The following is a 23,869-nucleotide window of genomic DNA, read 5'->3' as shown; positions in this document are numbered from 1 at the left end:
CTAAATCTGCAAAAGGGTCACCCTGAGTGAACCTACAGTGCAGTAGGTGTTGAAGTAAGGGTACATCTTCTCAGTGAAATGGTCACTGAAAGTGTACAGGTGGGTCATTGCGTCAGCATCGTACATGGATATCTGACCTGCCGCGTAGTCCAGGTAAATGCCCAGCTTCTTGGGCTTGGCTCGCAGGGGGAGGCAGGTCCGGGGCGAGGACAGGGCAATGTACTCACCGAACCACAGGGCCACGGCCCACACCCCGTTCTTTGTCTCCAGGGGTGAGGAGCTCCTTGCCCCGGACAGATTCCCGGGCCACCCCCACGTCCCATGCCGCGTTTGCCCCCAACCTCCACCTCCCAGTAGTGCCTCCCCGAGACGAAACCCTCTGACACCAGGACGCTGGGGTAGTCGCTGAATCTCTCCGGGCCATCCAGAGGCTGCCCGCTGGGGTTCCCGGAGATCATCACCTGGGTCTGGTCGTCGGACACGAGAAGGATGGGGTGTGCTGACCGGGGGTCCATGGTCAGGGCAGCTGGAACTGAAACAGACAGAGTGAAGCGTTAGAAGCTTTTGAGGGATGCAGCTTTGTCGAGTGGGGCAGCGCAGGAGCTTGTCGCCCAGCCCATCACACATGTACCACCTCTTTTGAGAGATATCCAGTTAGGCGCACTCCCCCCTGCTCTTTCCTCATTGCCCCGCCATTTTTTTGCGCAAGAATTTATCTAATTGCCTTTTGAAAATCACTACTGAATTTTCACCGCCCTTTCAGACAGCGCATTTCAGGTCATCACAATTTACTGTTTGAGAACATTTAGAGTCAGAGAGTTTTACAGCAGGAAAGAGGCCCTTTGGCCCATCGTGTCCGTGCCCGCCATCAAGCTCCTATCTACTCTAATCCCATTCTCCAGCACTTGGCCCGTAGCCCTGCCTGCTATAGCGTCTCAAGTGTCATTCTAAATGCATCTTAAATGTTGTGAGGGTTCCCGCCTCAATCACCCTTTCAGGTTGTGAGTTCCAGATGCCCCCCCACTCTCTGGGTGAAAATATTTTTCCTCAAATCCCCTCTAAACCTCCTGCCTCTTACCTTAAATCTATGCCCCTGGTTATTGACCCCTCCACTAAGGGGAAAAGTTTCTTCCTATCTACCCTATCTATGCCCCTCATAATTTTGTACAGCTCAAATCAGGTCCCCCCTCAGCCTCCTCTGCTTTAAGGAAAACAATCCCAACCTATCTAGTCTCTTTTCATAGCTGAAACACCCGAGCCCAGGCAACATCCTGGTGAATCTCCTCCGCACCCTCTCCAGTGCAATCACATCCTTCCTTTAGTGTGGCGACCAGAACTGCACACAGTACTCCAGATGTGGCCTAATTAATGTTTTGTACAGCTCTAACATAACCTCCCTGCTCTTATATTCTATGCCTTGATAATAAAGGCAAGCATCCCATATGCCTTCTTAACCACCTTATCTGTCTGTCGTGCTGCCTTCAAGGGCCTGTGGACATGTACACCAAGGTCCCTCTGATCCTCTGTACTTCCTAGGGTCCTACTATTCATCGTGTATTCCTGTGCCTTGTTTGTCCTGCCCAAGTGCATCACCTCACACTTATCTGGATTAAATTCCTTTTGCCATTTCTCTTCCTCTCTCCCCTCTTGGTCTTTTGCAATTTTCTGAAGCATTATGGACTTTTTAAATATGTGACTGATTTTCCCTTTGGATTTGAACCTACAATCTATTGCCATTTAAGTAAGGCCCTGCACAGTGGGCAAAATTCTACATAATTATTTAAGTGGAGTCCTCTGGTTACCAACCCTCCTGCCAGTGGAAACTGTTTCTCCATACCCACTCCTTCAAAACACCGCATCATTTTGAACAATCTCTATTAACTCTCCCCTTAACCTTCTCGACTCCAAGGAGAACTTCACTAATCTCTCCACAAAACTGAGGTCCCTCGTCGCTGGTGCCATTCTAATAAGAACGTAAGAAATAGGAGCAGGAGAGGGCCATTCGAGCCTGCTCTGCCACTTAATAAGATTATGGCTGATCTGATTGCGGCCTTAACTCCACTTTCCTGCCTGTTCCTGCCCACCCCCCCCGCAAAAACCCTGGACTCCCTCGTCCATCAAAAAATCTAACTCAGCCTTGAGTATATTCAATGACCCAGGCTCCGCAGAGCATTTTGAAGAATAACAGCCGTCTGGGAGCAGAAATTCCTCATCTGCATCCTAAATGGGAGACCCCTTATCTTTAGTACCCCCTAGTCCTGGATTCCCCCATGAGAAGAAACGTTCACTCAGCATCTCGTTTCTCATTGCCTCTCAAAGGCCTTAACATTCTTTCTAAAATGTGGTGCCCCGAATTGAGCACAATACACCAGCTGAGCTCTAACTAGAGATGTACAAAAGTCTTGGGAGGTTTGGCAGACATTTTAGCCCAGAAATTGCTCGTGAACTCTCAGGAGACCTTCAAATAACACTTGCTTAGCTCCCTACGATCAAAGCCATTAATCTGCTAAGGGTGAAGCTTTATCACCTGAAAAAAAAGACAGATAAACAGGCAGAAGGGGAGGTGGAAGTGGCCTAGTGGTATTATCACTGGACTGGTATTCCAGAAACCCAGGGTAATGGTGTGGAGACCTGAGTTCAAATCCCACCATGGCAGATGGTGAAAATTGAATTAAAAATCTGATGATGACCATGAAACCATTGCCAATTGTTGTAAAAACCCATCTGCTTCAATTCAGGGAGGAAAGTCTGCTGTCCTTGTCTGGTCAGGCCCATATGCCTAACTCCAGACCCACAGCAATGTAGTTGGCTCTTAAATGCAATTGGGGGTGGACAACAGATGTTGGCCTAGCCATTGATGCCAACATCCTAGGAACATATTTAAAATAAAGTCAACCAACATCTGTGAAGAGAACAGATGGTCCACATTTTGACCTCATACCCTTCATTCCTTTTAAAGACAAACTACTAGTTGGGAAAAAAGCCAGATAGGAGTTGTTAAGCTGCTTTATTTTACAGCTATGATGGAACTCCGTTTAGCTCAATCTGGAGAAAACTTGTCTTAAAGTAATAGCTTAAAAAAATGAGTACACCATGCTTCTCCACATAATCAGCTTAATCTAACCAATATAACTTCTAGCCAGAGTGGCTGGGAGTGAACTTGGACACCAGATTAGACCAGTCGGGCTGAAAGGCCTGTTTTTGTGCTGTAAAACCCGACCTAATTCGACAGGAAACTTAAATTTACCTGGATCCAGAACCCTCAGCATCCGTTTCCACAATCTGTACTCTGAAGGCCCACCGAATTCACCGAGATTAAGGCCAAGAAAGGCTTTGCCAGGTTTGCCGGATTTGAAGGCAATTTTGCACAACAAGAATCAAATTTCTTTAATGGTTTGATTGAATATTATATCCTGCAATATCCGGAAATAGACTGGGGTGGAAGGGCAAGGGCAGCTGGGGTAGAAAACCTGGTTTCAGTGACTCTGTTTAACTAAATAAATAGCTCTAAGGCCTGGATAGCAGAGTGGCACAGGGCCATAGAAAATAATGATCAAGGTTTGGCGATTTGGCGCTACTTATTACATAGAATGTGCAACACAGAAGCAGGCCATTTGGCCCAAATGGTCTCTGCTGGTGTGTATACTCCACACAAGCCTCTTCCCGCCCCTACTTCATCTCACCTTATCAGAATATCCCTCCTGAATATATTCAATGACCCGGCCTCCACTGCTCACTGGGGAAGGGAATTGCAAAGGCTAATGACCCCCTCTCATGGGTTTATCTAGCTTCCTATCAAATGCATCTGTGCTTCTAACCTTAACCACTCCGAGGTAGTAAGTTCCACATCCTAACCACTCTCTGGGTAATAAAGTTTCTCCTGAATTGGATTTATTCATGACTATGTTAAATCTTTTCGTCTCTGCAGAAGTTTTTCTCTCTGAACAAGTGGAAAAATCTTCCCTGTGTCTACCCTATCAAAACCTTTCTTAATCTTAAAGACGTCTATCAGACCACCTTCAGACTTCTCTATGTTGGCAGGGTACAACTTACACTGATCAATGTTTGTTGATAGAAACCACATGAACTGACAAACATTGGTTACTAGGATCAATGTGTGTTGTTAGGAACTACTGTTTAACTTGGCTTGATAAGATACAGCGTGTCACCATTGCTTTTTTTGCCAATCCCTCTGGTTCTCAATTCTTCCTCCAACAGGAAAAGCTCCCCCACTCCCAACACTCCCCATCTATTCTGTCCAGACCCCTCATGATTTTACACATCTCTAAACTCCTCTTAATCTTCTCTTCTCCAAGGAGAACAGTTCCAGCTTTTCCCATCTATCTACGAAGTTCCTCATCACTGGAACCATTCTTGTGAATCTTCTCTGCACCCTCTCTAATACCTTCATATCATTCCCTAAACCGTGGTGCCCAGAACTGAACACAATACTCCTGCTGAGGCTGAACCTGTGTTCTGTAGAGGTTTAACAGAACCGTCTTACTTTTGTACTCTATGCCCCTACTTATAAAGCCAAGAAACCGCTTTTTCAACCTGTGATAATCAATGAATTATCTACATATACTCCCAGGTCCCTCTGCTGCTGCAGCTCTTTTAGAATTGTACCCTTTATTTTATATTGCTTCTCCTTTCTTTTCCAACAAAATAAACCACTTCACTGCATTTAATTTAATTCTCTGCATTAAATTTCAACGAACGTGGGTGGAAAACCTCTTTAAGGAAGAAGGAGGACATGTCAGAGGAACTGTTTTTGAAGGTAGCATCATTAGAACAGATGCGACGGAGGCCTTATGGGGTATGCGGAACATTCCTTGTGCCAGTCCTACTCCGGCCCCCTCCCACAACTCTTTCTCCAGTACATCGATGATTACTTCGGTGCTGCTTCATGCTCTCGTCAGGACCTGGAAAAATTTATTAATTTTGCTTCCAATCTCCACCTCTCCATCATTTTCACATGGTCCATCTATGACACTTCCCTTCCCTTCCTTGACCTCTCTGTCTCAATTTTTGGTGATAGACTGTCCACCAATATCCATTACAAGCCTACCGACTCCCACAGCTACCTCGACTACAGCTCCTCACACCCTGCTTCCTGCAAGGACTCCATCCCATTCTCTCAGTTCCTTCGCCTCCGTCGCATCTGTTCTGATGATGCTCTTCAAAAACAGTTCCTCTGACATGTCCTCCTTCTTCCTTAACCGAGGTTTTCCACCCACGGTCGTTGACAGGGCCCTCAACTGTGTCCGGCCCATCTCCCGCACATCCACCCTCACGCCTTCTCCTCCCTCCCAGAAACATGATAGGGTCCCCCATGTCCTCACTTATCACCCCACCAGCCTCCGCATTCAAAGGATCATCCTCCGCCATTTCCGCCAACTCCAGCATGATGCCACCACCAAACACATCTTCCCTTCACCCCTCCTGGCGGCATTCCGTAGGGATCGTTCCCTCCGGGACACCCTGGTCCACTCCTCCATCACCCCCTACTCCTCAACCCCCACCTATGGCACCTCCCCATGCCCACGCAGAAGATGCAACACCTGCCCCTTCACTTCCTCTCTCCTCACCGTCCAGGGCCCAAACACTTCTTTCAAGTGAAGCAGCATTTCACTTGCATTTCCCCTAACTTAGTCTACTGCATTCGTTGCTCCCAATGCGGTCTCCTCTACATTGGAGAGACCAAACGTAAACTGGGCGACCGCTTTGCAGAACACCTGCGGTCTTTCTGCAAGAAAGACCCAAACCTCCCTGTCGCTTGCCATTTTAACACTCCACCCTGCTCTCATGCCCACATGTCTGTCCTTGGCTTGCTGCATTGTTCCAGTGAAGCCCAACGCAAACTGGAGGAACAGCACCTTATCTTCCGACTAGGCACTTTACAGCCTTCCGGACTGAATATTGAATTCAACAACTTTAGATCTTGAACTCCCTCCTCCATCCCCACCCCCTTTCCGTTTCTTCCCCCTCCCTTTTGTTTTTTCCAGTAATTTATATAGATTTTTCTTTTCCCACCTATTTCCATTATTTTTAAATCTATACTTCTAATGCCCTGTTAGTCTTTCCACCCCACCCCCACTAGAGCTGTACCTTGAGTGTCCTGCCATCCATTCTTAATTAGCACATTCTCTTAGATAATATCACCACCTTCAACACCTCTTTGTTCCTTTATCTGTGACATCTTTTGATTATCTGCTTCTATCACTGCTTGCTTGTCCCTACAACCACCCCCTCCCCCACCCCCCCAACCTCTCTCCCCCCACCCCCCCCCACCTTAAACCAGCTTATATTTTACCCCTCTCCTAATTATACTCAGTTCTGTTGAAGGGTCGTGAGGACTCGAAACGTCGACTCTTTTCTTCTCCGCCGATGCTGCCAGACCTGCTGAGTTTTTCCAGGTATTTCTGTTTTTGTTTAAGATTGGAACAAATCTGTTTTGATTTCCTTAATGAAGCCACGTTTGTCCAAGTGGCTGTTTATTTTGTCCCGAATTATCATTTTGAAAGGCTTTCCCACCACCGATGTTAAACTGACTAGCCGGTAGTTACTTGGTTTTTCCTTGAACCTTATCTTGAACAAGGCTGTAACATTTTCACACGTCTCCAGTCCTCTGAAATCAGCCCTGTATTTATGGCGGATTGGAAGATTGTGGCTAATTCCTCCGCAATTTCCACCCTTACTTCCCTCAGTATCTGCGGGTGTATCGCACCTGGCGCAGGTGATGTACGGCTTAACTTTTACTGCTTAACTTTGGTTGACAAGGCATTACCTATGCTGATCAATGCTGATTGATGGGCCCTGATTTATACTGTTCAATGTTTATTGATGTAGCACTGGTTTTGGGACTTCAATGCCCCCATGCTAGAATCTCTATCAGTGCCTCTCTGACGTTCTTCAGTAAAGCCAAGAAAAATGCAAGCCTACTATATCTCTCTTTGTACAATCCTGGCTCTGGCCCAACCTTTGCCTCTCGCTGTTATCGTTGAAGCTAATGTAGCCACTGTACATCCGGCCTGTCCATTTGTAATCCCTATAAGTCTCAAATATACCATCTTGCCGTCCCTCCTTCACCCTGCATCTTGACTGTATTGAGATCAGGACATATTGTCTATACTAAAGGATAAGAAACCATGAACTATAGAGGAACAAAGAGATTTGGGAGTCCATGTACATAAATCACTTAAAGCTAGTGTACAGGTTCAAAAAGGGAATCAAAAAAGACCAATGGAATATTGGCATTTAATACAAGAAGTTGGAATACAAAGAGAAAGAATTTATGCTTTAGTTGTAGAGAGCCTTGGTCGGACCCTACCTGGAGTACAGTTCTAGGTACAGTACTTGAGTAACCCTATATTGGCTTTGGAGGAGGTGCAACACGAGTTCACCAGAATGATACATAAGAAATAGGAACAGGAGTGGGCCATTCGGCCCCACAAATCTGCCCCGCCATTCAATAAGATTATGGCTGATCTGCCCCAGGCCTCAACTCGTCTTTCGTGCCAGCTCCTCATAGCCCTCAACTCTCCTATATTTCAAAAATCTATCTACCTCCTCTTTAAACACTTTCACTGATCCAGCCTCCACAACTCTCTGGGGTAGAGAATGCCAGACATTCACTACCCTCTGAGAGAAGAAATTCCTTCACGTCTCAGTTTTAAATGATACGGTGTCTTAGAAGGTTAGTTTATGGGGACAGGTGACATAAACTTTGCTTGAATTCCTTTGAGTTTGGAAGTATGAGGGGGTGATCTGATCGCGGTGTTCAGCACGTTAAAAGGTTTCGATAGAGTAGATGCAGAGGTGGGAGAATCAAGAACAAGGGGATATAATCTTAATATCAGAGCTGGGCTGCTCTGGGAGTGAGATCAGCGAGCAATCTTCACACAAAGGGTAATGGAAATCTGGAACAGTCGCCACCCCCAAAAGGCTGCGGTTGCTGGCACAACAGCTTTCAAGATGGAGAGCAATAGGTTTTTGTTCAACGATGGCATCAAGGCTTACAGAGCTAGGGCAGATAAATGGAGATCAGCCATTCTTTAACTGAATGGGGCAGCAGGTCTGAGGGGCTGAGCGGTCCTCCGTTCCTAACTGGTTCCTTCCCGGGAACCCAAATCTCTGGAACTCCACAGCTCGCTCAGCCTTTCCTTCAGCTTGCTGAAGAGGCTTTCAAAGCCACTACATCTTGTAACTTCTCCCCTCCTCCCCATTCTTGGCTGTGTCTTGACTTATGAGGGAGTCGTCAATCTTCACCACAATCCCACAGCATAAAACAAGATTGAGGATAGGATACACTTCGGACTGTGGCTAATGTCGCTAGTAAATAAGAACAGACCTGTCAGCGATGGCTTCGATGTCCTGAAAGGCAAATTTTTAAAAGGCAGCAGGTTAAAAGGGAGGCCTCGAGAGAGGAGACAGACATCAGAAAACCTGAATAACGGAACTGGGGTTTGTGCTGATGGTCCAGAACCAATCTTTTTGTTTGTTTTTTCGTTTTAAGTAAAACTTGAATGTTTGAAGTTGGACCATCTATTTTATATAAAAGATGAAAAGGCTTGCACCTCTTACAGCCCCATTCACAACCTCAGGACATCCCAAAACACTTTACAGGCAAATGAGTATTTCTGATGCGCAATCACAGTCGTAGCACAGAAAACCCAGCAGCCAATTTGCACACAGCAAGATCCCACAGAGAACAAGATGATAATGACCAAATAGTCTGTTTTTTTTTTAAAAATTCATTCATGGGATGTGGGTGTCGCTGGCTAGGCCAGCATTTATTGCCCATCCCTAATTGCCCTTGTTCAGAGGGCATTTAAGGGTCAACCACATTGTTGTGGGTCTGGAGTTACATGTAGGCCGGACCAGGTAAGGACGTCAGATTTCCTTCCCTAAAGGGCATTAGTGAACCAGATGGGTTTTTACAACAATCGACAATGATCTCGCAGTCATCATCAGACTTATAATTCCAAAGCATTCCTGGGTCTCTGGAATACTAGTCCGGGGATAATACCACTCTGCCATCGCCTCCCCATATCATCCCGATATTGGTTGAGGGACAAATATTAATTAGGATACAGGGCACTACTCTTCTTTGAAATAGAGTGATGAGATCTTTTTCATACATCTAAAGGGGAAGACAGGGCCTCAATTTAACATCTCATCCAAAAGATGGCAGCTGTGACAGTGCAGGCTACTCCCACAGTGCTGCACTAGGAACATCAGCTTGAGTTACGTGCTAGTCTTAAGAGTGGGACTTGAACCTACAACCTTTTGGCTTAGATGGCAAGAGCGCTACCCACTGAGTCACAGGCAACACCTTGCATGTCTGCCCTTTGTGCAACCATTATCCAGATGTATCAGGTCACAGGATTGTTACAGTGCAGAAGGAGGCCATTTGTCCCATTGTGTCTGCACCGGCTCTCCACTTAGTGCCATTCTCCCGCCTTTTCCCCTGCACATTCTTCCTTTTCGGATGGCAATGCATTCCGGAGCGTAACAACTCGCTGCCTGAAAGGGGTTCTCTCTCACAGCCTTCAGCGTTAATCCCATTAATGTTTGCCGGTGCTCAAGTGTTACTGATACCTCGAGTGGTCCCGTCCCGTGCACTCGCAGTCTCTGCTGTATGTCGGCTATGGTTTGGTTGAGAGAGGCACGCTGTGCCGACGCTTCCCTCGCGTTCCCTTCCAATTCCCTCAGCGCGGCCACCTCCTTCTGCGCAAGCCTGAGTAGCAGGGCCTGTCGTTCCTCGTTCAGAAACTGGTGCAACTTGGCGAATTCGCCAGCAATGTTCGCCCTCAGGCAGTCGGCTTTTCCTTGCGGAATTAAACAGAGGTGCTCACGGATACGGGAGAGGGGTTCCTCCCAACTCACAGAGACAAGGGTGGCCCCACTCGTTCGACTGGGGAGTACAACGACAACGTTTAAGTTCATTAGAGGACGATATCCTGGGGCGGAATTTGACACCAGCAGGATTTTACGCCCCGTCCCCGCCCCAGCAGGGCTGTAAAATTCCGGCCATGAGGTTTGCCCTATCATTGCCCCTTAACCCCTCACAAGTGTGGACGTGAGATGGCGCAGTGTGGTTTAGCGGCAACACTCATGCCCTGGAATCAGAAGGCTGTGGGGTTCAATGTCCTATGACCTCCACCCCCTCTAGGAGGACAATGTGTGCAGCAGCCACATGGGGGAGATACGTTCACCGTACTGGCTGCAGCTGATCAAGGCGGCTGACCCCCCACCAGGATGAAGGTCAATAAGGCCAGGAGAAAAGCAAACAGCTCTGGGGTTCATCCCCAGGGGGAAAGAATTGGAAAGTAGCGAAGTTTTATTCAACTTGTATAAAACCGCGGTTAGACCACAGCAGGGGAACGATGAGCAGTTTCGACCTCCATGTTAAAAGGAAGGAAATGGGGGCGCTGGAAAAGATTTACTGGAACGAAGCCAGAAACGAGAGGTTAAACCCAACAGGAAAGACTGCAGCTCCCTTATCTGGAAGAGGAGACTGAGGGGCGGCCTAATTGAGGTCCTTAAAATTATGAAAGGGTTTGATAAGGCAATCATAGAGGAGATGGCCCACTCGCAGATAAAAACTGGAACCAGGAGATATAAATATAAGACAGTCACTAATAAATCCAGTAGGGGATTGGGAAGAAACCTCTTCACCCAGAGAGTGGTGAGGATGTGGAACTCACTATCAAAGGAGTGATTGAAGTGAATAGTTTCTTTTATTCGTTGGTGAGATGTAGGCCAGCATTTATTTCCTAGCCCTAATTGCCCTAGAGAAGGTAATTGTGAACCGCCTTCTTGAACCTCTGCAGTCCATGTGGTGTAGGGACACCCACAGTGCTGTTAGGGAGGGAGTCCCAGGATTTTGACCCAGTGACGAGAGGGAATGGCAATATAGTTCCAAGTCAGGATGGTGAGTGACTTGGAGGGGAACTTCCGGGTGGTGGTGTTCCCATGTGTCTGCTGCCCTTGTCCTTCTAGATGGTAGAGGTCACAGGTTTGGAAGGTACTATCTGAGGAGCCTTGGTGAGTTGCTGCAGTGCATCTTGTAGATGATACACACTGCTGCTACTGTGCATCGGTGGTGGAGGGAGTGAATGTTTAAGGTGGTGGATGGGGTGCCAATCAAGCGGGCTGCTTTGTCCTGGATGGTGTTAAGCTTCTTGAGTGTTGTTGGAGCTGCACTCATCCAGGCAAATGGGGAGTATTCCATCACACTCGACTTGTGCCTCGTAGCTGGTGGACAGGCTTTGGGGAGTCGGAAGGTGAGTTACTCCCTGCAGAGTTCCCAGCTTCTGACCTGCTCTTGTAGTCACAGTATTTATATGGCTGGAATAAAAACAGGAAAATCTCAGCAGGTCTGACAGCGTCTGTGGAGAGAGAGAAATAGAGATAATGTTTCGAGTCAGTATGAGTCTCCTTCAGAGATCTGAAGAGTCAGATGGACTCGAAACGTTAACTCTGTTTCTCTCTCCACAGATGCACCAAATCTGCTGAGTATTTCTAGCATTTTCAGAGTTCCAGATTCTGCAGTATTTTGCTTTTGTTCATATGGCTGGTCCAGTTCAGTTTCTGGTCAATGGTAAACCCCAAGATGTTGATAGTGGGGGATTCAGCAATGGCAATGTCATTGAATGTCAAGGAGTGATGATTAGATTCTCTCTTGTTGGAGATGGCCATTGCCTGGCACTTGTGTGGCACAAATGTTGCTTGGTGCATTGAAGGAGAAGCTAGATAAACACAGGAGGGAGAAAAGAATTGATGGATATGTTAATAGGGCAGATGAAGAAGCTGATGTGAAGCACAAACGCTGGCATTGGCCAGTTGGACTGAATGGCCACTTCCTGTGCTGTAAATACTATGCAATACTTTGCAACATCCTCAAGGGGCTCTAGAGATTGGACATTATACACCAGCCTGACCAGCGATGACCCTAATCCCAAGCATTAACGTTAAAACAAAATTGACAGCACCGCAGCCTTTGTTTGCGAAAATACATTCCTACAAAATTTCCATTTGAGATGAAGCTGAGATATTTTATCTCCGTTATGTGCTGAATATGTTGCCAAAGTTTGTCAGCAAGCTGCCCTCCGTGCGGCCCTTCAATGTGTCCTTAAAATAGGCTTTCCTCAGTCAGACTGGAGCTGAAAATGAGCATGCTAATTATCCCTCGACAGGGACCTCACAAGCCCATACTTTAAAGCAGCCCTGGGCTACTACAGAATCACAGAATCATTATAGTGTAGAAGGAGGCCATTCAGCCCATCATGTCTGCACTGGCTCTTTGAGCATTTTAACTTAATGCCAATTTCCTGCCTTTTCCCCGTAACCCTGCACATTGTTTCTATTTAAATAATCATCTGATGTCCTCTTGAATGCCTCAATGGAACCTGCCTCCACCACAGTTCCAGGCAGTGCATTCCAAACCCTAACTACTTGCTGTGTGAAAAAGTTTTTTCTCACCTCGCATTTGCGCATCTACTAGACCACTTCGGTGATGAGAATTAGGAACGGTGTTGGGGGAGGGGTGTCATTCAGCCTCTCTACCCTTTCCCTACCTCCGTGCACTTGCTTAAAAACCCGAACGCATCTCCAACTTCTTCCCGGTTCTGAGGGAAGATCATCAATCCAAAATGTTAGCTCTGTCTCCCTTCCCGCAGCTGCTGGCTGACCTGCCCAGTCTTCCCAGCATTTTCTGCTTCTATTTCAGCTTTCCAGCACCCACAGTGTTTTGTTCCTGTGCCAATAAATAGCTTTTTTACTTCTTTCACCCACTAGCAAGTTATTTTGTTTCCCGGACTGAGGGACGATCTGTCCTGGTGAAATGTCCCTTGATTATGTTTGTTAAGGACAGTTTGTGAAAGCTTCCTCTCCGGCTACTTTCTATGACATGCTTGCTGACGGCTGATCTTTTCATAACTGCTTTCTGACCTTTCAGTGTTACGTTTGTAGGACCCGTCCCCTCTCTGATATCCCTCAGCTGCTTTGGGGCCAACGGTGTGTAACCAGTTGGGATGGGTAGCAGCAGTGAGCAAGGGAAGACGGAGTTCTGGGATTTTTTTTTTTGGTTCGTTGATGGGGTGTGGGTGTCGGTGGCTAGGCCAGTATTTATTGCCCACCCCTAATTGTCCTTGTTCAGAGGGCAGTTAAGAGTCAGCCACATTGCTGTGGGCCTGGAGTCACATGCAGGCCAGTAGATTTCCCTAGTAAACCAGATGAGTTTTTACAACAATCATTTTAATTCCACATTTTTATTGAATTGAAATTTCACCACCCACCATGGTGGGATTCAAGCCCCAGATCCCCAGAGCATTACCCTGGCTCTCCAGATTACTAGTCCAGTGACAATATCACTATGCCACTGCCTCCCCCTGTTTAATTTGATTTGGAGTCGGAGTGACAGGGGCACTTAAAATAGTGGGGTGTGTCCCCCTTCCCCTCCTTCAATGGCTGTGCCTATGGCAGCGAGGAAGAGTGGAGTTCTGCCAATAACACTCTCACCTCCAATTCGTGGGTTGTGGGTTCAAGTCCCACTCCAGAGGCTTGAGCACAAAAATCAGGGCTGACACACCCAGTCCAGTACTGAGGGTGTGCTGCACTGCCGGAGGTGCTGTCTTCTGGATCAGAGATTGAAGTGAGGAACTGTCAGCCTCACTGTTGGATGTAGAAGATACCACAGCAGAAGAGGAGGGGAGTTCGTCCTGTTGTGCTGGCCAACATTAATCGCTCAACTAATGTCACTAAAAACAAACAAGTGATTGGAGGGGGAGTGTTGGAAAATTTCATACCTGTGTTTTTCTCCCCCCACAGTCTCTTGTTGAGGCTATTTTCCAATGGCCCAATTTATATTTGTCACTTTAATATCAGAGCAGTCCCTGACAATCAAATTAACCGCACCTTCAGTTTTGCTAGATTCTCCTCACCTTCGGATTGACATTCAAAGATGGCCTCCATTTGCTTCTGCAGAGCGAGCAATGTTCCTCGCAGGCTTTCCTGGAACAAAGATAACAGGCCGGGCAGTTAAACTAGGGCCTACGTGGGATGCCATTTGACTTGGTTGGGAAGGGGCCATGATAATTGAGCGCCATGTGTGGAAATACCATTACCATGGACCGTCAGTCGAAACCAACTTTGAGCCCAAGATTCAGCGGGGCCAGGACTGGGTTCTGTCGTAGTTCTGGTGGGGATGGGCCGGGTTCATGCACAACATAGGGGGCCTATGATCAGATGTCCCTGACCAATGTGCAGCATCCAGCAATTGTGGGGTGGGTTGGTTGAAAACATTAACTTCAACATGGCACACTATGACATCATTTGCTTTATTAATAGTGCAGTATGTAAATGTTTCTACAAGCCTCTTTCTTCATGTGTTTTACTGCACCTTTGCTTTTAATGGGTCAGTGTTATGACAAAGCAGATGGTAAACGCTGAGTTGTTCAAATCCCAGAGGGAAACTTGAAACAACTGTCATAACCAATTTTTGCAATTTTGTATGTTTCGAGATGCAGGCTTTGAATTCAGTCATAATAAGACCACCAAGTCTCAAGAGGTTTTTATAAAACTAAATTAAACATTTATTAATTAAAAGATGGTAAGCACGTACATATGTCTACAAATTACTGCTATAACTTCTAAAAATTCCCTAATTAATCTGACTCCCAGTTACACCTCCATTAAGGCAACAGTAAAATGCAGATTTAAACAGACCCCAGGCAGAGCACACCCTGGACAGCCGCATTCAAAATGAATTTCTTTCAGCTCTGGCTCCTTGCAGACAGCAGCTTGAGGTTCACAGGCTGGAGGCTTTAGAAATTAAGAATCCTTCCTCTTTTACCAACAGCCTTCTCTTCCTTTATACATATTTTCCTCTTTGAGTGCAAATTCTCATTGTACCATTAGGTTTTTTGAACTTTACCTCGTCTAACAATAAAATGCTTTCATATCACCAATTTTATTAGTAATCTTTGGAAAAAGTGAACACATTGTTTGGCTTCTTCTGGCTAGGTGTAATATTTCACCCATTCTTTTGCATTTAAAAAGGCAAATTTCCCCCTTTACACTTCACCTTTTAACTTCCCTATGTTTACCTAATTACCATTTCAAACCTACTTCTCTTCTATACATTAAAGCCTTTAGACCAGCTGGCTTTAATTCAATTAAGACACACACACATAGACACGGACACCACTAGAGCTCTATTTTAAAATAATTTCCAATAACATCATAGACATTATTATATCTTCTTGACAGTCAGGGGTTTGGTCTGTTGTGTGGTTCCAAACAAAAGGAGGCATAACCTTAAAACTGAAACTAGGTTGTGCAGGGGTGATGTCTGCAATCACTTCTTTGTACAAAGGGGCAGTGGAAATCTGGAACTCTCACCCCCGCAAAGATGTTGAGGCTGGGGTGGGTGGGGGGGTGGGGGGGGTCAAATGAAAATTTATAAAAGGAGATGGATAGATTTGGTTGGGTAAGGATATTAAGGATTATAAAACAAAGGCAGGTAAATGGAGTTAAGATATAGATCAGCCAAAATCTAGTTGAGTGGTGGAGTTGACTCAAGAGCAGCCTCTTCCTGTTCTTACAGAGAGACCCCAAATGTTCCTGGAGCCTAGAGGCCTATGAATTTGTAACCTGGTACTAAGAAGGCGATGATGATGTAATGCTAATGTCACTGGACTAGTACGAGCCTAGTGCTCTGGGACATAGGTTCAAATCCCACCACAGCAGCTGCTGGAATTTAAATTCAAATAATTAAATCTGGAATTGAAAGCTAGTCTCAGTGATGGTGACGACAACTATCATTTCTTTTGTTGTATAAAAAAAACCCATCTGGTTCACCAATGCCCTTGAGGGAAGGAAATCTGCTGTCCTTAAGCGGTCAGGCCTACACGTGACTCCAGACCCACAGCAATGTGGTTGACTCTTCACTGCCCTCTGGAGTGGCCCAGAAAGTCTCACAGTTCAAGGTCAATTAGAGATGGGTAACAAATGCTGACCCTGTCAGTGACCCCCACCCTCCGTGAAAGAGTGAAGGGAAAAAAGTCACTTCTAGCCATTTAGGCCTTTATCCTCCTTTGAGAATTCCACCAACCTTCCATCAGACTCATATCAGGAAAGTGAAGTTAGCTCCACAGCGATTCAGGGTCTTCCTCTCTTTTTTTCCACGTCTCTGTTGTCCTCAAGCATTTATCTGGCTCCTCTTCTCCTGATCTCCTCTTTCAGTCATCCGTGTCTATCAATTGCATTCTATGTGCCGTTCATGGAATTATACATCATGGAAGGAGGTCTTTCAGCCCATTTGTCATCTTGTGCTAGCTCACTGAAGAAGCCATCCAATTCATCCCACACACCCTGCTCCTCCTTCACCACCAAGCAAATTTGTTCCCCTTTACGTATTTATCCAATTGAAAGGTTACTATTAATTCCTCCGCCCTTTCAGACAGTGCATTCAGGTGTGAGCTGGCTGACAGACTGGCAGAAGGGCAACAGACTGGTCAAGCACCAGCCTGACATCGTCATCCTCACGGAATCATACCTTACAGATAATGTCCCAGACTCCACCATCGCCATCCCTGGGTATGCCCTGTCTCACTGGCAGGACAGGCCCAGCAGAGGTGGCGGCACGGTGGTATACAGTCGGGAGGGACTTGCCCTGGGAGTCCTCAACATCAATTCTGGACCCCATGAAGTCTCATGGTATCAGGTCAAACATGGGCAAGGAAACCTCCTGCTGATTACCACGTACCGCCCTCCCTCAGCTGATGAATCAGTGCTCCTCCATGTTGAACATCACTTGGAGGAAGCACTGAGGGTGGAAAGGGTGCAGAATGTACTCTGGGTGGGAGGCTTCAATGTCCATCGCCAAGAGTGGCTCAGTAGCACTACTACTGACCGAGCTGGCCAAGTCCTAAATGACATAGCTGCTAGACAGTGTCTGCAGCAGGTGGTGAGTGAATCAAGAGGGAAAAACATACTTGACCTCATCCTCACCAACCTGCCTGCCGCAGATGCACCTGTCCATGACAGTATCGGTAAGAGTGGCCACCACACAGTCATTGCGGAGACGAAGTCCCACCTTCACATTGAGGATACCCTCCACCATGCTGTGCGGCACTACCATTGTGCTAAATGGGATAGATTTCGAACAGATCTAGCAACTCAAGACTGAGCATCCATGAGGCGCTGTGGGCCATCAGCAGCAGCAAAAGAATTGTACTCGAACACAATCTGTAACCTTATGGTCCTGCATATCCCCCACTCTACCATTACCATCAAGCCAGGGGATCAACCCTGGTTCAATGAAGAGTGCAGGAGGGCATGCCAGGAGCAGCACCAGGCATACCTAAAAATGTAGTATCAGCCTGGTGAAGCTATAAAACAGGACAACTTGTGTGCCAAACAGCATAAGCAGCAAGTGACAGACAGAGCTAAGAGATCCCACAACCAATGGATCAGACCTAAGCTCTGCAGTCCAGCCACATCCAGCCATGAATGGTGGTGGACAATTACACAACTCACTGGAGGAGGAGGCTCCACAAATATCCCCATCCTCAACGATGGAGGAGCCCAGGACATCAGTGCAAAAGATAAGGCTGAAGCATTAGCAACAGTCTTCAGCCAGAAGTGCCGAATGGATGATCCATTTCAGCCTACTCTGGAAATGCCCAGCATCAAGGATGTCAGTCGTCAGGCATTTCATTTCACTCCACTTGATATCAAGAAACAGCTGAAGGCACTGGACACTGCAAAGGCTGTGGGCCCTGACAGTATTCTGGCAATAGTGCTGAAGATTTGTGCTCCAGAACTTGCCGCGGCCCTAGCCAAGCTGTTCTAATGCAGCTACAGCACTGGCATTTACCCGGCTATGTGGAAAATTGCCCAGGTATGTCCTGTACACAAAAAGCAGGACAAATCCAACCTGGCCAATTACCGGCCCATCAGTCTACTCTCCATCATCAATAAAGTAATGGAAGGGGTCACCATCAGTGCTATCAGGTGGCACTTGCTTACCAATAACCTGCTCATTGATGCCCAGTTTGGGTTCCTCCAGGGCCACTCAGCTCCTGACCTCATTACAGCCTTGGTTCAAACATGGACAAAAGAGCTGAACTCCCGCGGTGAGGTGAGAGTGACTGCCCTTGACATCAAGGCAGCATTTGACCGAGTGTGGCATCAAGGAGCCCTAGCAAAACTGGAGTCAATGTGAATCAAGGGGGAAACTCTCCGCTAGTTGGAGTCATAACTAGCACAAAGGAAGATGGTTGTGGTTGTTGGAGGTCAGTCATCTTAGCTCCATGACATCACAACAGGAGTTCCTCAGGGTAGTGTCCTAGGCCCAACCATCTTCAATTGCTTCCATCATAAGGTGGGGATGTTCGCTGATGATTGCATAATGTTCAGCACCATTCAAAACTCCTCAGATACTGAAGCAGTCCATGTCCAAATGCAGCCAGACCTGGACAATATCCAGGCTTGGTTGACAAGTGGCAAGTAACATTCGCGCCACATAAGTGTCAGGCAATGACCATCTCCAACAAGACAGAATCCAACCTTAGCCTCTTGACATTCAATAGCATTACCATCATTGAATCCCCCACTATCAACATCTTGGGAGTTACCATTGACTAGAAACTGACTGGACTAGCGATAAAAATACTGTGGCTACAAGGGCAGGTAGAGGCTAGGAATCTCCTGAACTCATCTCCCCAAAGCCTGTCCACCAACTACAAGGCACAAGTCAGGAGTGTAATGGAATACTCCCCACTTGCCTGGATGAATACAGCTCCCATAACACGCAAGAACCTTGACACAATTCAGGACAAAGCAGCCCACTTGATTGGCACCCCATACACAAACAGTCACTCCCTCCACCACCCAGACACAGTAGCAGCAGTGTGTACCATCTACAAGTTGCACTGAGGAATTCACCAAGGCTCCTTGGACAGCACCTTCCAAACACACGACCACTACCACCTAGAAGGACAAGGATAACAGATACATGGGAACACCACCGCCTGGAGATTCCCCTCCAAGCCACTCACCACCTTGACTTGGAAATATATCACCGTTCCTTCACTGTCGCTGGGTCAAAATCCCTAACAGCACTGTGAGTGTACCTACACCACATGGACTGCAGCGGGTCAAAAGGCAGCTCACCACTGCCTTCTCAAAGGCAACTAGGGATGGGCAATAAATGCTGGCCCAGCCAGCGAAGCCCACATCCTGTGAATGAATAAAAAAAACACACGTTGTGACGATGGTTACAGGGCAATGGCTGGAGAATAGACTGTGCTATTGTGTGTCATGGCTGCTGGCAACAAATGCGCGCAGGGGACACGTCTTCCGGCGGAGACTGCAGCGTACTGGTTAGGGAAGGTTCCGGTTTGGTGCTGGGAATGTGTAGGAGGGAGAGGAAAAGTGGGAGGAATTGGGAATTGTGGGGAAGGAAGGACAGGGTGAGTGAGCAGTGGGAAGGCTGGAAATTTGCGCAACGGGAGGACAGGATGAGAACTGGGAGGCTCGGGGGGTGTCGGGCAGGGGGGAAATTTTACAAAGTTTATTCGATTCGGTTTCTAAAACTTGCCATGGTCGGAGTGAAGTACCACTCAAGACCGACTCCGGAGACATAAGCCACAGTCGAGGGTGGCACACCCATTGATGCACTGAGAGTGTGCTACACTGTCAGAGGCACTGGGATTTTGGATGGAACATCAAAACCGAGGCTTCACGTTCCCCCTCAGGCTGGCGGGGTGGGGGGGGGGAGGTGGGGGGTGTGAAATATGCTGTGGAACTATTTTTAAAGAAGAGCGGGGTTATTTCCTGTGCCCTGGTCAATATTTACCTCTCAAACAACATCACCAAAGACAGGTTATCTGACCATCATTGCATAGCTGTTGGTGGGAGCTTGCTGGGCGCAAATTGGCTGCCGTGCACATTACAACAACAACTACACTTAAGAAAAATGACTTATTTGACTGTAAAGGGCTCTGGGGTGCCCAAGAGATGTTTTGCTTTTGATGAACCAGTGTTTACAATGAAGCGTTCGCCTTCAGTAGGGAGCCTTGTACCTGGCACAGGGCAACTGCCCCTGGGGGGGCCTCTCTCTGCTCCTCTGGGAGGCGGGTTGTGTGGGGGCTAGCGGATCCCGGACAATTTGGCCCCGGGGCTCCTCGGTCCCGCTGGCGGCGAGGGGGCTCGCTCGGACTGCGCCCGAGTTTGCGGGCGCTCTCCGCCCGGTGGGTCAGGAGCCAGTTGCGCCGGAGAGCGGGCTGGGCGAACTGGGCTCGGCAGACGGGGCAGGGCAGCGGCCGCCCTCCGACGCTGCCCCAGTACCGCAGGATGCAACCCCGGCAAAAACTGTGGCCGCACCCAAGGGTCACCGGCTCCCTGTAGAGGTCCAGGCAGACCGAGCAGGTCGCTTCCACTTCACTGTCAGAAGCCATTGAGCTATCAACGTAGCCTCTTCTCCGCAGCCTCTTTATAGGGATCTGGGGACATCTCTTAAAGGGGCAGCCCCCTTGACAGGCAAACTATTTCACAACCACCTTACCCCCACCCAACAGGGGAAGTGAGGCGACCAGGAATACCTCCAGTGCATTTAAATAGCCCCTTTCACCACACCCTAGAGCACTTTACAGCCAATGAAGTATTTTTTTTTCTTTTTGAAGTGTAGCCACTGTTCCAATGTAGGAAAAGCGGCAGCCAATTTGTGCGCAGCAAGCTCCCACCAATAGCAAGGAGATAGTGGTCAGGTGTTCTGTTTTTGTGATGTTGGTTGTGGTGGGGTGAGGGGGGTGGGTTGGTGATGATGGGGGAGGATGGGGGGGGGGTGTGTGTGATTTAACATCAGCCAGGACAGAGGGCGTAGCTCCCTCCTCGCCTCCCCCACCCCCGTGCTCTCCTTCCAACTATGGGGTCCTTACATCCACCCGAGGGGGCAGGCAGCACCCGGGTTTCGACAAAAGCAAATTACTGCGGATGCTGGAAATCTGAAATAAAGACGGAAAAATTCCGGGGAAAACTCACAGCAGGTCCGGCAGGACCGGTGGAGAGAGAAACGGGGTCAACGTTTCAGAGCTAAAGCAGAGTAATATGGACTCGAAAGAATGGGCCGTGACTTCCAACGAGCGTTGGAAAGAGGTGGCACACAGGAATTAGAAGAAATAAATATGTACTTACCTGCCCTTGAAAATCATGCAGACATTTCTGATCACCGGAGCAGGGGTGTTTGGGGGGGTGCGTGGATGAGCTTCAGAGGTTGGGGGGTTGGGGTGGTCGGAGTTCAGGGGGTGTGGGGGGATCAGAGGTTGGGGTGGTGGGGAGGGTCAGAGGTCAGGGGGTAGGGGTGTCGGAGGTTGGGGTGGAGGGCCAGGTGTTGGGGGTTGCGGGGAGGTTGGTGGTGAGGGGAGTGGGGGGTCAGAGGTCAGGGGTGGGGGGTGGTGGAGATCGGGGGTGGGGGGATCACAGGTTGGGGGTGTGGGGAGAGGTCTTTGGGGCGAGGGGGGGGTGGGGGGGTGGGTCGGTCTTGGTGTTTACAATTTTTACCCAGAAGTCAGAAGAGGTTTTAATTCTCCCAACTTTTTCTGGGTAACCCTGGCGGAACCATCCGAAGTTTACAATTTAAATTGCACTTGCAGATAGTTCGCAGCACGGGGCAATTGTCCGGGGGAAGTTAGCACTCCTGGGCAGTTGCCGTGCAAACCCTTACCTGGGAACTTCCAACAGGGGTTCCTCAGCGCACCTTCCGGGTACCCCCCCCACCAAATCTGACGTTAGGGAGCTCAGAGGTTACAGCCCCACAACTCTGTTCCTCCCTCCACAGATGATGCCAGACCTGCTGAGTTTTTCCAGCATTTTCCGTTTTTAACCTGGGTTTTAGTGCCTTTTCTGAAAGACAGCGCCCCCAGCAGTGCAACACAAATTAGCTGCTACATTTCCCACATTGCAAAGGGACCGCGCTTCAAAAAGTATTTTGGCAGCAGTAAAGTGTTTCAGAAGGTGCCGGCTGCAGGAAAGGTGCTATATAAATGCAAATCATTCTTTTTCACTAGAGGGATTAACCTGGTAGCCTCACTTCCTCTGGGAGAACGTGGCCATGTTCTTTGTTTACATGAACAACTTTACTGGTGCTGTGTGAGAAATGGATGTTATTTTTAAACATATTTTTGGGGAATATTGTGTTATTCTGTGAAGGAGGGTGTGTGTGTGTGTGTAAATTATTTAATTAAGCTGGGAACGGTTATTAGAAGAAAGGTTGCTTACAAAAAAACAGGGGGTTTAAAACACGAAAAGGATAGAGGTATTAGGTTTGAGGTGCAAGTGAATAGTTTAGATCTAACGTTTGCATTTTTAGATAAGGTGAGAGTCCATTTAAATATCAAAGGGAAGTCAAAAGTGACAAGAAACATATTTGCATCTTGCAGGAGTTCCACAGGTAAATAGCAGAGGGTATATTGCATTTTATTGACCTGAAAGCAGAGACAGCATAGAAACATGAAAGATTTTACGTTTGGAAGGATTTGAGTTTCAAAGAAGTGTGAGAACAATGGGACACGAGATGAAAGGGGGAAAAGGGTATTTTAGAGTTACTGTGGCTGTTGGCTGTTAGCTGAGCTGTAGCTCCAGGCTGGGAGAAGATACAGTCTGAATCAACCATCCAGTCGAGCCAGAAAAGTCTTGAGCTGCAACAAGCAGTCTGGTTCTGAAGTCTTAGGTTTCCACAGCAGAGTAGAAGAGAGTTAGATGCCATGTGGTACATCTTTATTAAAGCTAAGCGATTCGCCTTGGGTGCTATTACTGGATTTTTATAGTTAAGCATTTATAAGGGAGCGTTGGCTGGAAGGTGTTTACTTGTGGGTCTGACCAAGTAGGGAGTCTTTTTGGGGGAATATGTTGTAAGACTAAGTTTAACTGTACAACCTACTCATCTCACCTGAATCTGCTTGAAGATTCCGTAACATTGCCTACAGAGCCAACTCAATCTCTGCATGCCTACCTCATCTTGCGACATCACCCCTACCGGAAAAGCAAGTCCTACAATGCTGGTCTTCAGCCAGCCGAACCCGATTGCCCACATAAAAGATTTCCTCATTAGACTCTGACTTTGGATTCTGAAACTCACTTAAACCAATATTCATTTTTTTGTGGTCCTTGTACTGTAAAACTCCTTTTCTCTATCCTCCCTTTACTGTGTGGATGTGTGGAATGGGATGTTGCTGACACTGCTTCTGCAGGTTTTTAATGTGTAAGATAAACTAACCTTCTGAGTTAATGCTAATTCGAGTTTGTTCTGGATTAGTAGTGAAATTGGATCAGAGAAAAACTGAGGGGTTGAGAAAACATGCAATGGCCTATTCTTTTCACAACTAATTCAAAACACCTTCTGCTTACAGACAGGTGGTAAGAGGAAATCTGTGCAGTTTGAACTGTCTCTCCTGTCCGTATCAGGTTCTTGCCCATTTGAAACCTTACCAGCATTCCTAATGGCCACAGCTATCAAAACAAGCCTGTTAAACTTACAGACAATGGAGCCTATTGAAATTGCAAAAACAGATGCCTACATTTTTTAAGCTACACCAGATGGCTTGTCAATCAAAGCAATTGGGGGTTTGATTTTTTTCCCCTAACTGACAGCTGCTGAATGTTTGTTTTCCACTTTTAAAGAGCCCTGGGTATTTAAATCACTTCAGATAATTACATTAGAAATTCCTAGCAGTGTTTTCTTCACTTTTGAATGTGTAAGAACACTTTTCCCAATGGGAAAAAGGCTCTAATGAATTTCAACACTTACACATTGCTGTGAATGTAATGATCAACACCCCTTTGCAGGACAGAGTCCTATAAT

The 23,869-nt window shown here is 47.3% G+C and overlaps 1 protein-coding gene across 1 annotated transcript; it reads right to left on the bottom strand.

Annotated features, from left to right (window-relative positions):
- Positions 1 to 20,468, bottom strand: LOC144695518 (E3 ubiquitin-protein ligase TRIM39-like). Its single transcript, XM_078566393.1, has 5 exons — positions 20,094 to 20,468; positions 13,947 to 14,016; positions 9,547 to 9,830; positions 6,980 to 7,131; positions 1 to 532 (listed from the first exon to the last, which is right to left on the bottom strand). Exons 1-5 carry the CDS (start codon positions 20,466 to 20,468, stop codon positions 1 to 3), a joined length of 1,413 nt encoding a protein of 470 aa, XP_078422519.1.
- Positions 20,469 to 23,869: the final 3,401 nt, after the last annotated feature.

Source organism: Cetorhinus maximus, chromosome 21, assembly GCF_964194155.1.
Source record: "Cetorhinus maximus chromosome 21, sCetMax3.hap1.1, whole genome shotgun sequence".
Classification (NCBI taxonomy): Eukaryota; Metazoa; Chordata; class Chondrichthyes; order Lamniformes; family Cetorhinidae; genus Cetorhinus; species Cetorhinus maximus.
Note: the sequence above shows the minus strand (reverse complement) of the source record. Positions and strands in the feature narration are given on the sequence as shown.